General features: G+C 35.4%; 3 protein-coding genes across 3 annotated transcripts; 2 read left to right on the forward strand and 1 right to left on the reverse strand.

The window, feature by feature from the left end:
* The first annotated feature begins 2,346 nt into the window (after positions 1 to 2,346).
* LOC108193594 (acetyl-CoA-benzylalcohol acetyltransferase) lies at positions 2,347 to 3,829 on the forward strand. The gene has a single exon (XM_017360317.2). It carries the CDS (start codon positions 2,347 to 2,349, stop codon positions 3,661 to 3,663), a length of 1,317 nt encoding a protein of 438 aa, XP_017215806.1. The 3' UTR covers positions 3,664 to 3,829.
* On the reverse strand, positions 3,821 to 6,592 carry LOC108193585 (receptor-like protein 7). The gene has a single exon (XM_017360306.2). The coding sequence runs from the start codon at positions 6,590 to 6,592 to the stop codon at positions 3,821 to 3,823; it is 2,772 nt and encodes a 923-aa protein (XP_017215795.2).
* Positions 6,593 to 9,471: 2,879 nt separating this feature from the next.
* Positions 9,472 to 15,493, forward strand: LOC108214626 (BRCA1-associated RING domain protein 1). Its single transcript, XM_017386746.2, has 12 exons — positions 9,472 to 9,700; positions 9,903 to 9,956; positions 10,082 to 10,152; positions 10,722 to 10,817; positions 10,934 to 11,457; positions 11,643 to 11,743; positions 12,010 to 12,196; positions 12,315 to 12,424; positions 13,416 to 13,506; positions 14,125 to 14,290; positions 14,533 to 14,651; positions 14,958 to 15,493. The coding sequence occupies exons 1-12, from the start codon at positions 9,612 to 9,614 to the stop codon at positions 15,297 to 15,299; spliced, it is 1,950 nt and encodes a 649-aa protein (XP_017242235.1). The 5' UTR covers positions 9,472 to 9,611; the 3' UTR covers positions 15,300 to 15,493.
* The last annotated feature ends 201 nt before the right edge of the window (positions 15,494 to 15,694 follow it).

The raw sequence follows: 15,694 nt of genomic DNA on the forward strand, positions 1-15,694 counted from the left end.
TTTATATAGGGGTGGAATAACAAGTCAAATAATTGAATAATACTCTAGTTGGTAAAAGAATATGATTTGGTTGACTAGTATGAATTCTACTATTCTAGTAATTCCTAAGTGTTGAAACACTAGTGGCGAAGCTTTGTTTGTCAAGCGTTCATTTATGACCGACCAAGTAGAGGTCACTATTTTGGCCTGCTGGAAATGGTGCGCACATATGTACGCGTGCGGGTGTGATAGATTCTTACACGCTCATGGGGAAGGTCTTTGCTTCTTTGAAAAAAATTCTTTAGTGGTGCATCTATGGATATGAGTTTTTAATAGGTGACTTTGGTGCAATATTTTTTTGGAAAAATTTATAAAAATATTTATTTTTCAACTTTTTTTTCATATCAAAAACACTACTCCCTCAGTCCCATGAGATTGTTAACATTCACTATTTGTACGTATTTTGAGACTCTTGTAAAATGTAATTCTATAATATTATTTTATTTTATTTTTTTTTGAATAAAATTTTAACATCAAATTTTTGTTCACAGAAAAAATTAAAAAAATATCATGAAACTATATTTTAAAAAAATCTTAAAAAACGTGTTAAAATTAATGTTAACAATCCAACCGGATGGGAGGGAGTATTAAAATTTTGAGTTACCTACAGAGCATCATCCATGTCTCGTTCGGGGCTTGCAGTGGAATTTAGCTAAGGATACTACGTGGTCAGATGAGTACCACTTCGGAGAAGGAGGTGGAGTACCCTTAGTCAAGCTATCCACATCCAAAAGCTCTAACAAGAAAACCCCAGGTAAAGAGTCTGCTGAAGGCCAGATAAACTTTTTTATCGATCCAGTTCACATTTTAACAAACAAAGATAAAAAGTCAAGTGACATAAAAATGTTGCCAACATGTAACACAACACAAAATGTGAATTATGTGATATCATACAGGAAAGATTAACATGACATAAGCACTTCCGCAAATTATGTGTACAAGACATTAAGCACATCTGCAAATTTCTTTAATTTAGGACAAGGTGTTCGAATAATAAGATCAACAGAACAACATAGTTTACATACTCTGTCACTGCACTGCAGAATTTTGCAGATGTCTCCGTACTCAACTGCTGGCAGAACCCTTCCGTCGTATAACCTTTTCCCAATCCCCACCTTTGCACAAAACTTGCTTGTATCAACAGCTAATAACTTGGCATTAGATCCACAATAGGCACCATTAACAATCCTCACAATTGCGCCAACTCGGGTATCACTGTCTCCAGCTCCTGCTGATCCACTCTCAGCAAATGCTTATCTCAATCATTTCAATCCCTGCAACATTCTTATTTATGAACCACACCATTTTGCTTATAATAACCCTTCTCCGCCATAGCCTTGCTCATAACCTTAACAACAATCCCCTCACTTAACCAATAATCCTTCCTGCTGCTCCTCTCCTTCGCCTCCTTGCTCACTCATCAACTCACTCAAAGCTTGTTAGGATGTCCAGCATCTTCCTAGCTCGAACTCAAAACATAGCACTGGTACCTGGTGGCGTCATTTCCAACAAGTACCGCTATAACATACCGCCCGACCGTTTATATAGATACTCATGATTACAGTTCATATCCGAAGGCAATTTGGTTACAGGTCCATAAGGCCAAAATACACACAATTTATTATAAATATTAAAATCTTACAAGTTGAATATAAAATTTTTAAAATTTAAAATTTGATCTATTTTTGAAATATTTCTTGGTATAATTGAAATTGCACTTGCCTAAACTTCAAACCCAAAATGAGGGTAGGCGTGGCTTATAAATTCGCTTATATTAGTGAAAATTAATATATAAATATATAATTTTAACTCGCTTAATTCAGTAAAAAATAAATTTACCCCAACATCATCACTTCATAACATATTTTAATTGGTCATTTTTTTTATTATTAAATATATATATTTTTTTATTATTATACATCTCCCTTATCTATTCATTTATATAATTTTTCTATTATATCAGAACAATAAAACTTTGATCGATCTACTTGAATCGAAGTTTCTTTATTCGATAATATGCATCTCCCCATACTTGTTTATAATTCTTACAGCAGTACTAAAACAAGGAAATCGTTTCCATCTAACTTCAAGATTTCATTCACAAATCTAACAAACTATCTCAATATCAGCAGACAAAGAGCTCATCAGAATTGTGTGAAGTTTTCAAGCAATTCAGTTTCTTTTCTTTGCTAACAAATCACTTGGCTAATATAAATAGGGGTGCAGAGCCCTCAGATAAAAACATGAACTCATTTCTCATATTTATTTTCGGCCCTTGATAATACATTTGTCGATTTTAAGGTTGCAATGGAGGTCAAAATGTTATCTCGTAAAATGGTGAAGCCAGCAAATCCAACACCAGACCACCTTGTAGCCTCCAAGGTGTCGTTTTTCGATCAGATGCAGCCTCCGGTCTACATTCCCTCAATTTACTTTTTTAAGTCCGGGAGTACTTGCAGAGACCGCTTAGAAGCATCGTTGTCAGAGACTCTGACACGGTTCTATCCGCTAGCTGGAAGGCTATCCGTTGATGGAACATCTGTCAATTATAACGATGAAGGGATCGAGTACTTGGAAGCTGAAGTGCTTGATGTAACACTAGCTGAATTGCTCGAGAAAGCTCCTACTAATCTTGAACTTTTGCATGGCCTTGTTCCATGGGACGTGCAAAAGGCTACGTTGGACAAGTCCGCGATTATGGGCATACAATTGACTATGTTTAAGTGTGGCGGACTAGTTATAAGTACGGTCACTTCACATATAATGCTTGATGGATTCTCAGGATCCACATTCTTTCGTGAATGGTCTGTTGCTTGTAGAGCTGGACTTAGTGAAGTGATGGTTCCGAATTTTGGCATGCCTTTAGTATTTCCAAGAAAAGACCTATCCGGATTGATCAAGCCTAGTGGCTCTCCGTTTATGAGGAATGTAAAGATTGTTACAAAGAGGTTCGTGTTTCATCAGAAAACGATAGTTGGCCTAAAGTCAGAGGTCAGGGCCAGCAGCAAAAATGTTCTGAGCCCTTCGCGTGTGGAGGTTATTGCTTGTGCTGTGTGGAAGGTTTTGATCAGCATTGATCAATCAAATCATGGAATTTTAAGGGATTCAACGCTCTGCACTTCAGTGAACTTGAGGGGAAGAACCGGAATCAAAGAAATTCCCCAAAATGTTTTTGGCAATTTTTACTTCCAAATTCCTACCAGATTCAAGACTGAAAACATTACAAAACCTGAAGACCTGGAGTTGCATCAGTTGGTGAGTTTGTTTAGTAGCACCATAAAAACCGAAATCATGGACTGCTCCAAAATTTCAGACCCGAACGAGCTAATGGCAAAAGTAGCCAAAAATATCAACATTATACGCGAAGACAGGGGAAATAACAGGGTAAACTCCAGGTTTTTTAACACATTATGCAACTTCCCAATGTACGATGTTGATTTCGGGTGGGGGGAACCAGAGTGGGTTGGTGTCACAAATGTGCCTGTGGAACTTGTTGTTTTGATGGACAGTAAATGTAGGACGAAAGTTGAAGCAATGGTGAGCTTAACAGAAGCTGATATGCATCGATTTGAGAATCATCCTGATATCGTAGCATTGACTTCATTGATGGAGAGCTCGCCTTAAGTGCTCGACTTAACTTATCTATCAATAAATCAGGACACTTATCTAGTCCTCGGAAAGAATCCTCATTTCATTGCTAAGAGATGTGAATATTATTTATTTAGTATCAACTACATGGGAAGACATTTAACATGATACATAAATTAAAACTAAATCTTTTTTATCGCCATTTAATCTCCACCCTCCTGATCTTGAGGCCCAATTCACTGGCAATGATTCCAGCATACCATTTCGGTTTTCCTGCAAGCAACATAAAGTATCCGATGATGAATGCAGGCACCACTCCACAGCCGTATCCAATCACCACTGCTTCCCAAGTAAAACCGCTAAAAAAGTAATCATCATCCTCATTTACTTCTTCTCCTTGGGTCCTAGGGTATTTTTCACATTTTTTGGACAAGGGATATCCGCACAGCCCCAAGTTACCAACATAGCTATCATTTTCAAATGTATTGAATTGAGAACCTTGTGGAATATGACCTGTAAGTTGGTTGCAGGACAGATTCAGACGTGCAAGTGTATATATACCAGTGAGTTGTTGCGGAATTTCTCCTTCAAGCTGGTTGAGTGAGAGGTCTAGTGACTCCAGCTTTGACAATTTTCCAATCGAGGATGGTATGTGGCCTGTGAGTTGATTGTGAGAAATATTAAGAAATCTGAGTGACACTAGATTTCCAATGGATTCAACTATATCCCCTGTAAAATTGTTTCTTGATACATCAATAGTTGTAAAAATAGTTAAAATTCTTTCCAACTTAATCTCTGCTCCTTTAATCACTAGACCTGTTGAATCTTTGTAATAGTACTCACCCATGTATGTGGGATAAGTTTCATCCACGGATCCGTTCATCATAGCCACGAAGTTTTCAAAGTACATTGTTGGCAGTGGGCCTGAAAACTCATTGTACGATAGATCAATGATTCTCAAGCTAGGAAACGGGTGTTTGATCATAGAACTCTGGTTTATATGACCATGAAACTTATTTGATTTCAGAACAAGAACTTGGAGATTTGGGAGAGCTTCCAAACACTGAGGGAATGTATCATTGATTTGGTTCCTTCCAAGATCAAGAACTTCTAAAGAACCAAATTCAGAAAAAGAAGAAGGAATTCTTCCTTCTAAATTGTTTCCATTCAAATTTATGGTGTTCAGAGAACGGAAATTTGATAAGGTTGCTGGAATGTTTCCCTGAAGGTTATTCATCCGCAGATCAAACACTGTAAGCCTCGTCAAATTTGTTTGACAAATGGGGAGCACACCACTCAACTTGTTATAAGACAAATTTAGAATCCGAAGAGAGGTAGAATTACAGATCAGACTGGGCAATGATCCATTGAGCATGTTGGACTGGAGATCAAGATGCCAAATAGTATTCCAAGGTAAATGCTCAAGGCCACCTATTAGGTGGTTGTGAGAAAGATTAACATAGGGAAATAGAAGCCAGTCTGTTGTCCCAATCCAACGAGGAATTTCCCCATCGATTTGATTGTTTGATAAATCTAAGTACACGAAGTACTCTACATTTTCAGAGATATGTGGAAACTCTTTCATCTTGCAAGATGACAAGCCCAAGTAGTAAAGCTTCGGAGGGAGTGTTGCCATACTTGTACTTCTCACCGATAGACTGTTGTGAGAAAGATCAAGATATTTGAGGTCTACAAGGTCTGAAAACATTGCTAAATCCAGATCACCACTGAAATTGTTAGACGAAAAGTCTAGTTGAGTTAAGTTCACGAGTTGAGAAAATGATTGTGGAATGGATCCAAACAATAAATTGTTTCCACAAGAAAAAACTCTGAGCACCAACTTTGAGGAATCAAATTCATGTAGTTCACCTGTGAGCCGATTATAATTTATACCCAAGCTTTCTAATGATGTTAGGTTAAACAACCAAGAGGGGACCGGACCACTGAGACTGTTATACGAGAGGTCAAGACTTCTAAGGTTAGTATGGTTTGCTAAAACTTCTGGAATTTGGCCGATGAGATTGTTGCCCCCAAGTTGCAAGTCAGTCAGTTGGCTAAGGTTTCCTATGGATCTTGGTATCGGCCCAGACAAATTACAAGCTACGAGACTCAAGGTGGCTAATGACCCGAGAAAGCCTATTGAATCAGGTATACCTCCGTACACATTTATGTCTAAAAGATGAAGGTTTTGGAGGCTACCGCTACTTCCCCATTTTGTATCAGGTAATATAGCAGTGAGGTTGCTATTCAACGACAAATCTAGCACTTCCAAGTTAGGGAGATGGAAAACCTCTCGGGGTAATACTCCGTATAAACCAGCATTGTAGAGGTTGAGAACTCTAAGAGAAGTGGACAAATTCACGGGCACAACAGAGGAGATGTTAACCCACTCAAGATTAATTACTTGTAGCTGAGTTAAATTCTGCAGAAGTAATTTGAACACTTGATCATCAAGATTACTATTATAAAGCCTAGAGAGATCAAGTGAGACCAGTTTATACAAATGAGAGATTCCTGAGGGAACTCTCCCCGGAATTCTAGTATGTGAGAGGTTGAGATGCTCCAAACCTGTAGCAAAGAAACCGAATTCTTGAGGGAACTGGTTGGAAAGGGAAAAATCATTCCACGAAAGGTCGAGGAACTGGAGATGAGAGAGCTGGAAAAGGGTGTTGTTTGGAAGTATGGCTCCTACCAGCTGACTGCAACTTAGATCAAGGCCTATTACATTTCTCGCCTTGTCGTCACAGGTAACTCCCTCCCATGTGCAGTAGTCAGTACTCATGCTCCAGTTCATCGTCTTTGGATGCGAAAAAATCCCATAATTACAACTTGAAGGAGCACTAATTGCCATGCTTAGCTTAAACTGAAACACTGCAGACTTCTGCATGGCAGGACTCAAAAGTATAACTGCTGATGCAGCAACTAGTTGATATTGCAAGAAAACGAGCAACGTGAATTTCCACATTATTGTTTTATTGCTTTCAACTTGTGTTGGATGGATTTATTGTTCATGTTATACCTGGAGTTGATGTCCTAATTTATAACCAAACTTGAGTAACACTGTACATATGGTGGTGATTAGTTGTGGCGATTTCGGATAACAGGCTGTGTTCGTGTCGGCAAACGAGTAAATTTTGGGTCAAATTAAAATCACTTAAAATTAAATAAAATTGAACATTTAAGTTTTTTGGAATTAGGAATAAAATTCTAATTTCGAATCAATTTGGGGTAATCGGGTGCTTTTCGGGTTTTGTCTCGATATATCTGGTAGCCGATCTGATTCGGGTTCGGGTTACCGATACATGTCACGTGTCACATATTGCCAGCCGTGGTGTTGATGTGTTTGTAATCTCATCAAATATCAAGTTTTTTTTAATTTAAATCTGTATATATAAGTTCAGGTTTATTGAAAAGGTCAATGATAAATCTGTTTATATTGTCTGTCTTCTAATGTGACAAAGGTAAACGCCCTCCCTGAATATGCATCTATATTCTGTTGATCAAGACGGAGACTACTGATGTAACTAAATTGATGAGAACGAGTCTTTGATAGCCACGTTAAAACTTGATTGCAGCTTCAAGAAAAGAAAAGAAATCTCTGGTTATTACTTGTGAGACTTCTGACGATAGAGTCGTTATCATTAGCTGAATTCCACAAATTCCATTAACAGAAGCAAAGAATAACGTTCTAAGGCCGAATCCAGTTTTTGACCTAAATTTTGATCCAAATTTAGACCGAGCCATCTTTCCATTCCAGGCCTAAATTTTTGTCCAAATTCATATATCAATATTTTATTTTTCTAACATTTTTTATATTATAATTCTAATCTTTTTAACAATAATATAAGATTTCATATTAATATTAAACTCAATAAATTCATTAAATTAGAAAAACAAACAAAATAAAAGAAAATTTAACATTTTATTTAATCAACTAAAATAAAATTTACAAAGATTCAATACTATTCCGAATTAATATGTGTACCCACAAATACTCAATTAATGCATCTCGAAGTGCAATATGAGCTTTTTTTTATTTTTTATTTTTCGATATCGTCCAAGAAATTGTTGAAATCGAGCATGTTAATGTGTCATTAATTTGAATTATTTTAAGATTATTTAATTTTATTATATTTCATAATACTATATATGATTATTTAAGTAAAATATATTAAATGTAATTTCTAAATATTTAATAATTATATTAACATAAAATCATTTGATTAACTAAGTATAAAAAAAATAAAAAATTATTATTATATTATTAAAAAGATTTAGGCCGGTGAATAGTGCCGGCCTAAATTTAGGTCAGCACTGTTCACCGGCCTAAATTTGGACCAAAATTTAGGCCACTGTTAAGAGAATTTAGACCGAAATCTGCCCAAATTTGGATTTTTAGGCCACTGTTGGATTTGCCCTAAGAGCATCTTCATTATATAGCTTATAGCCCGTGCAAGGCACGGGAGCTTTTTAATTATTTATAAACTTTTTAAATATATTTTAAATGGTGTGAAAAATTAAATTTATAAATAATAAATTAAAATAATATGTATCATGCCAAAGTATTAAATGCTTTCTATCATATTTTAAATTATTTTAAGGAGAATATGTGACGCCAACTCCTATTAGATTATATTTATAAATATATTTTATATTAGAATTATTATACTGTGATTAAAATATTTTTCTAAATATTTTTATGGTTCGAGATTAAAATTGATAAACGCAATTTGTTTTGAATTAAGAAGATGAATCATAAACATGCAATAAGATAGTAGAATTTGTTTTGGATTAAGAAAACGTTTTTGTATTCGTTCCTCACATAAATCGGGCATATTAATTTTAAAATATATTAGATAAAAATAATTTTGTGACGGTGCGATTTATACGATTGTACAATTAAAATTGGTAGGAAACATTTATTTTGGATTAAAAAAAACCAAAAAGACATGAAAGACCGAATTTGTTTTGGATTTAGAAAAAGAATTATAAACATGCAAGTAGATATCAGTTTCCTTATAGAACATAATTTAATTTTGTTATAATCTAACGGTGCTTATTTGTTCAATATACGATCCAACGGATGATAAGTTTTTGGACCATAGGACCATGCGACCAAATTATCTCCCTTACGCTTATTATATATAAGTATATAATTAGCTATACGACGAGATAAAGTCATTATCAATTACTTATTTTTTTTTTTAAATTCTCTTGCATCAGTAAACCACGGCACCAATCCATTTAATGAAAGGAATTCTCATTTCACTGCTAACCAGTAACCAGCTAATCAACAATTTTCGTTTTTTTTATACTGAGCAAGAACGGCGAAATTTTAGCAGCTCTGGCCAGCTATTTATCTTCAGCATGCCTGTTGATGACTTGAGGTTTTTTATGTCTGTGTTGGACCGGGTATACCTTGAGGATTTTAACTTCGGAATAATATTGCAGAAAAATGGGAATGAAATTTAATCGGTAAAAATACTGAATAAAAATTAATCAGAGATTTAATAAATTTGACGAATTATTATCACCGATTTTTAGACGCAATTTTTGAACTTTGTCCATTTGTGAAAAACATAAGCCTCTGTTGATGTTTTGGCATGTTTATGTTTTTCGACTGAGTTGGTATTTGTAGAAACGCTTGCATGAGTAATCAATTTGAGGCTTTAGCCCAATGGGTTCTAAATGTTTATTTATATCCAAACACTAATTGCATCAAAGCCCAATACTACCTACTAGCCCAAAGCCCATGACCTGTGACCCGCCATTTGAAATTTTTTAATTAAGATTGGCGGGAACCAATTCTTGGTTTAGACAAACCCTAAAATCTATGCCCGGCAAATTCAGAGATTTCCCCGCTAAAAACTCGCACCTTTAAAGCAACCATTTAGTCTCATTGTAGTATGAATCACTCAATAAGTTAGCATTTTTGTGATTGTTTCTTCCAAAAACCCTAAATCGGAGAGGCAATTCAAGAAACAATGGCTGAAGAATGTCAATCTCGGAGACAACTGAATCCATGGCTGCTTCACCTTCAAAAGCTCGCCCTTGAGCTCAAATGCCCTCTTTGGTACATCTCTCTCTCCCCCCTCTCCCTCTCCCATCTCTCTCTCTCTATCTCCCCCCCTCTCCCTCTTTCTCTCTCTCTCTCTCTCCCTCTCTCCCTCTCTCTCTCTCTCTCTCTCTCTCTCCCTCCCCCCCTCTATCTGCTTGTATATACTGGTTTTTGGTATTGATGTGATTTTAAATGTTAAACTTTGTGAATCTTGCAGTCTTGAGTTACTGCGCCAGCCTGTTTTGCTACCCTGTGACCATATCTTCTGCAAGTTTGTAACTTTCCCTGATCTTTTTTCTTCTTCCAATTGGTTTATGTTTATTCACTTGTTTGGTTTTGTTTTTGTTTTGTGTGGTTCTAATAAGATATGTTCTTGGTTTGTTTATGTGTTTGCAGTTGCTGTATTAAGACTTCTACTAAGTTTGGATCTGAATGCCCTTCTTGTCAATCCAAATATGCGGATCAAGGTATGGAGATGTATTAATGTGATAGAAATTATAATAAATTGCTTTAAAGTTATGCGGATTTTTGGTTAATTACTCAAAAGGTTTGTTCACCTTTAGATAAATTATTATGATTGACAACACCTGATTAACATTGTGTACTTCTTTACTTTCTGGCATAGGGGCAAGATTATTGTGCATTTCACCATTTTGAGACCTTAGATTTGTGTGTGATACACTTGTTTTGTGACAACTTGTGGATATTTCTTATGTAATATAAACAAAATGGAACTGCTTACTTTTGTCGATGTTATATTTTTATTAGCGGACTCGATATTATTTTAGATATTTTATTAATAAAACATCAATATATTTACTTGTTCAATAATTCAATCAAATCTTGCAGAGATGACAATTGTAATTGATTTATTAGTATTGACAATAATTTCAGACTTCTGTTATGTTACTTGCGAACTGGAAGCAGTATTTGACTGCTTATTCATAATTTTGCGGCTGTATGATTTTTACCTATTAAGCTGAAAGATGGACAATTAATAAATATACTTATTCACTAATGTGATCAACTTTTTCAGAAGTGAGGTCTGCGCCTTTCATGGAAAGTCTTGTGAGCATCTATAGAAGCTTAGATGCTACTACCGTAAACACCCTCTTTCAAGCCATTCCTTGTGGTAAGAGGTTTGGTATTACTATAATACCATCACAATCTGTTCTAGATTTCACATTTATTATGATATACTAGTTCAATATTCCTTACATTTATGCTGGACTTTTTGTATCTATATAGGTGGTGAAAAAAAATTGAATCAGTCTCCTGTCTCGGTTAAGATAAGCTCTGTGAATGGGACTAAGAACAAGCTTAACCAAGTGGATGCAGATGGAAATTCCAGCAGTGGGACATTTTTCCCTTTATTAGCTAAGAACTGTGGTCGTAATGTGCTTAATGATTCGGCTGAAGAGGAGAAAATGCTAAATATGATTGCGGTCAAAAGTGCAACTCCAGGAGGTGTTCAAGACAAACACATGGAGGTGAATGGTCTTGATGGATCAGTCTTTAATGCTGATGGTAGGGTTGCAAATATCCAGCACCCTGGTACGGATGGAAGTGTAAATCCTGAAGTGAACAAAGTGGAGGAAATAGACATGAATCAGATGGGACAACTTTCACCCACTTGCACAGATTCGTTGGGTGATATGAATGATAACAGCTGTGATCCAGCGAGCAGCAGGGATGCCAAGAGACAAAAGAAATCAAGTTCTGAACATGGAGGTGGAGTGTGTGCATTCTGCCATTCTTCAGAGGTCACGGATGTAAGCTCTCTGAAATATATGCTGCATTGTAATTTATTTACTCTCTGTTTTGTTTTTCTTCTTTGTAACCATCCAACTCTAATACTGTTATATAGTTTCTTTAGCGATATGGTTGGTGAGAACTAAAATTTGGTTTGTGGATATTCTATGTACTCATCAAATGTTGCTCTATGGTGTTTCTGTAGGAAACTGGGGAAATGATACATTATGCTAACGGGAAGTTAGTTGCTGGGAGTGTGAAACCTTTCTCCAATGGGATTTATGTTCACAAGATATGCATTGATTGGTATGTTACCTTTGATAACTTTAATATTGTTGTTAATGGTTGTATAGAATCTGAAGATGTTATGCAGCTATTTCTAGTTACCTTAATAAGTACCACTGGATGCTATTATCTTATTAGTTATAAAATTGTCTTATTGGTTTAACTATTCAGATTTGTTATATGTATATGGTCCAGAGTTGTTTCATCTGTGCAGCATGGCAGTATGAGTAAATATGATTACCCTTATTATTATCTACAAGTCTTAGCTATATTAATCTGCATTTCAGGACGCCTCAAGTGTATTATGAAGGTGACTATATCAGAAATTTGGAGTCAGAATTAGCGAGGTCTTCTAAGCTAAAATGTACTGCATGTGGGCTAAAAGGAGCTGGACTTGGCTGCTTTCAGAAGTCCTGCAGGAGAAGTTATCATGCACCTTGTGCAATAAAGATTTCAGGTTGCAGATGGGACTTTGTAAGTCTATCAAGTTACTTTAACATTTGTTATACTGTCAGCTGCAATAATCACTACCATGCACACACAGAGATATAAATGATCCCTATTTATTTAAGCCTTTTTATTGTGTGTATAGGATGACTATTTAATGACGTGTCCAGTTCATAAAACTGTCAAATTTCCGGGTGAACGGTCCAAGTTTAGAAAGTCAGCTATTCATAAAGCTGAATCCATTGCAGCCCCAATGTACGGTTTGAATTTGATATATGTATTTTGATTTTACTTCTTGCTAATCTATTTGAACGTTTGATCAGCCAACTGTTTTCGTATGTAATCACAGTGCTATTTAAAGCGCATGTGTGAGATACAATATGATTTGCACCTGAAGCGCATTGCTTCAGAGATGCGATGCGCTCACTTTTTGTACACATATATAAGATACACATGTCTTCTATTCTTGCATATAGATAGACACATATATAAAATACACATATCTTGTGTCTACTGATTTAGTTATACATACAATTGTCATATATACACATGACTTGAGGATGATGAAGAAGACTTTGTTGAGGATCGGAATCATATTTGTGAAGATGATGATTTTGTGAATATTGATGACAAAGAAGAAGAATGGACTAACTTTGCAATTTTTTGTTACTTTGACTTAAAATTGTTCTACTTTGGATCTATTAATCTGATGATGAATTTGGTTGCTTTATCAATTAAATGTCTTCTTATCTATAACGTAACAGTATTCTACATTATATATCATTTATATATGTACATTTATTGCTTCGATGAATTCGCGCATTGCGTGTTGTGCTTATGCTCCAAGGGGCCTTTGCATTCCATTGTTCCAATTGTCTGTTAAAGATTAGTTCAGTGAAAATAGTTATGGAAGGTAGACATTGCAAATGCAGTTCTCAGTTAACATCATTCATTTTTTGCCTGATTCAAATTGCTATCCTACAAGAAGTGATTTTGCACTCAACTACTGTTATAGAAGTTTTTCAATTTCACTCATCTATTAACAATGGAATTATATAGAAGAATTTATTGTCCTGCATTTCTACTCTCTAGTTTTTTATCTAAGATACAGTCTCTTCTTATTCTAATTGTGATACTGGCATCATTAACTATTTCAATCTTCAAATGGTTGCAGTTTTTATGCCATATTAAATCATGTGCCATGAAGCTGCGGTTGATGTCTCTTTTTCTTTTATTTTGTTTTCAGAGCACCGAAACAAGCAAATTTTTGGGCATCCTCGGTTACTGGATTAAAAGATTGGGTGTTATGTGGATCTGCTTTGTCTTACGAGGAGAAGGTTCGTTATTTCTTCTCTTACAAAGTAGTCATTAAATATAAATAGCAGATGTGATTATGTTTGAACTGAGTATCTTGCAAATTTTAGACTAGTTTCAGTTTCTTCCTTTGGAGCATCCTACAGTTTCCAAATATGATAGGAGGTATCAAGTCTGATGACTTCTAACAGAAACTCTTACTGATTAAATAAAATTAATAACTTCCGTGTGCCCTCTGTCTAACCTTAATAACTATTTTCTGTTGGCATCTTTAATTTGTTAATTATTATGTAGCTGTCTGTTGATGGAATCAAGTAAAATTGTTTGTGTTTTTTTTGCAGTAAGAATGTTTCTAAGGTTCTTGTAAATATAGGGAAATTGCTTAATATACAGTACAACTTCCATTTATAAGGATTTAAAATATGTTAATATACACATATGTACACATGTACAATTAAATTTGAACTTAATCATGGATGTTATAACACCAAGTAATTATTTGCAGAACAGGGATGACTTGGCTTTAGTATTTTGTGACATATTTTCGTCTAGACTTTGAAAGGACTCATTACTGTATATGTCAGGATGCTCATTACTTATTGTGGAATTAATATCATGATATATGAACTTCTCATTTGCAGTGTTATCTAGCAAAGTTTGCGAGCACTTGCGGTGCCACTATTTCAAGGTCTTGGAATCCAAATGTCACCCATGTGATTGCCTCAATTGATGCTAATGGTGCTTATACAAGGACTTTGAAAGTTCTCATGGCTATTTTGCATGGAAGATGGGTCGTCACGATGGACTGTAAGCTAGATTCTCTGAGTTGTATTACTCTTTTTAGTTGAAATTGAGACTTATGGATTGGCATTGACTTTTGAGTACATTAATCTTGTTGGATATTTGTCCGAAGTGATCATACCAAACTAGATGACATTTATAGTTCTCTATATACATTAAAGTTGCAAGATATGTCTGTTTTCATCTGGACATATATACTAAAAAACCGACCATCCATTGACGGAATACAAACTATGCTGTGCTTGTAGGGATCAAAGCTTGCAAGGAAATGAACAAACCAGTAGATGAAGAAGAGTATGAGGCTGTCTTAGACACTCACGGCTGTTGGTATGGCCCCAAATCAGGCAGGCTTCAGACCTTACAAAATGTAAGTGCATATATTTAATAAGCACCTTTGTTTTCTGATAGTATTAAAAGAATCATGGATATTTCCAGCTTTCCTTTAGCAGGAAAACAGAAGCCCTAGTCCCCTGTTTTAGTAAGAATTTATATATGTTTCTAAGTAAAAGCCCATATATACATTTTAACTTTTTACTTGTCTTAAATTGGGTAGATAAATATGCTTGGTTTTGACTGTAAGAATGCTTGGTTTTATTTTATTGAGCTCTTTGGTCAATTATTTCTCAGTGAATTTATTGTCTGTGACATTAATCATCTGAAACTTTTTATGCAGGCACCAAAGCTCTTCAGTGGCATGAATTTTTACTTTAGTGGTGATTTTTTTCCAGCATACAAGGATGACCTTCAAAATTTGGTCACAGCAGCTGGTGGTTCTGTTGTAAAGACTAAAGAACAACTGGCCACTCTAAGTTGTGCTGGGCAGGGATCTTCGACGACTCTAGTTGTATACAATGTTGATCCAGTGCAACCATACACCATGGACAAAGGAAACTCTGTTGTGTTGCAGAGGCATAGAACGGCAGAGGAATTAGCTACAGAATTTGGTTGCCAGGTTCTTAAGCATATCTGGATTTTGGAATCTATTGCAGCATGTACGTTGCACCCCTTTTTTTGAAAGATGTAAGCTCCAAGTCACCGGAAAGGGCTGGAGACATGCAACTTGGGAAGCCAAGAAAGACTTAGATACAACAAGATTGTGTGTGTCTGTTTCAAATTTCAAATTCTTTTCTATATGGATTAGATACAATAAGATTCTTATGAACTTTCCAGATTATGATGGGGCAATAATATTTTATATTGACTTTTTAAGAGGTTTTTTTTGGTATTCTATTAATTATCAAATTTTGGTATCCATGAGTTAAATATGATGAAAGGTACCAGCAACATAACTGATCTGCATGCATGTATTACTATTGAAATTTTATGCTTTCTTTTGGCAAAATTCATTATCAGATGCAGTTGTGTATGCAAAAATTGGGCCAATTTGATGCACCAACTGTATTTTCCTCA

The sequence above is a fragment of the Daucus carota genome, chromosome 1 (assembly GCF_001625215.2).
Source record: "Daucus carota subsp. sativus chromosome 1, DH1 v3.0, whole genome shotgun sequence".
Taxonomy (NCBI): domain Eukaryota; kingdom Viridiplantae; phylum Streptophyta; class Magnoliopsida; order Apiales; family Apiaceae; genus Daucus; species Daucus carota.

What these genes read in the sequence shown, in the direction of transcription:
- LOC108193594 (XM_017360317.2), top strand. Translation starts at nt 2,347, where the DNA reads ATGGAGGTCAAAATGTTATCTCGTAAAATGGTGAAGCCAGCAAATCCA.
- LOC108214626 (XM_017386746.2), top strand. Translation starts at nt 9,612, where the DNA reads ATGGCTGAAGAATGTCAATCTCGGAGACAACTGAATCCATGGCTGCTT. An exon ending in GAATCCATTGCAGCCCCAAT is followed by an intron (nt 12,425 to 13,415) that starts GTACGGTTTGAA and finishes TTTTGTTTTCAG; the next exon opens with AGCACCGAAACAAGCAAATT. An exon ending in GGCTTCAGACCTTACAAAAT is followed by an intron (nt 14,652 to 14,957) that starts GTAAGTGCATAT and finishes CTTTTTATGCAG; the next exon opens with GCACCAAAGCTCTTCAGTGG.
- LOC108193585 (XM_017360306.2), bottom strand. Translation starts at nt 6,592, where the DNA reads ATGTGGAAATTCACGTTGCTCGTTTTCTTGCAATATCAACTAGTTGCT.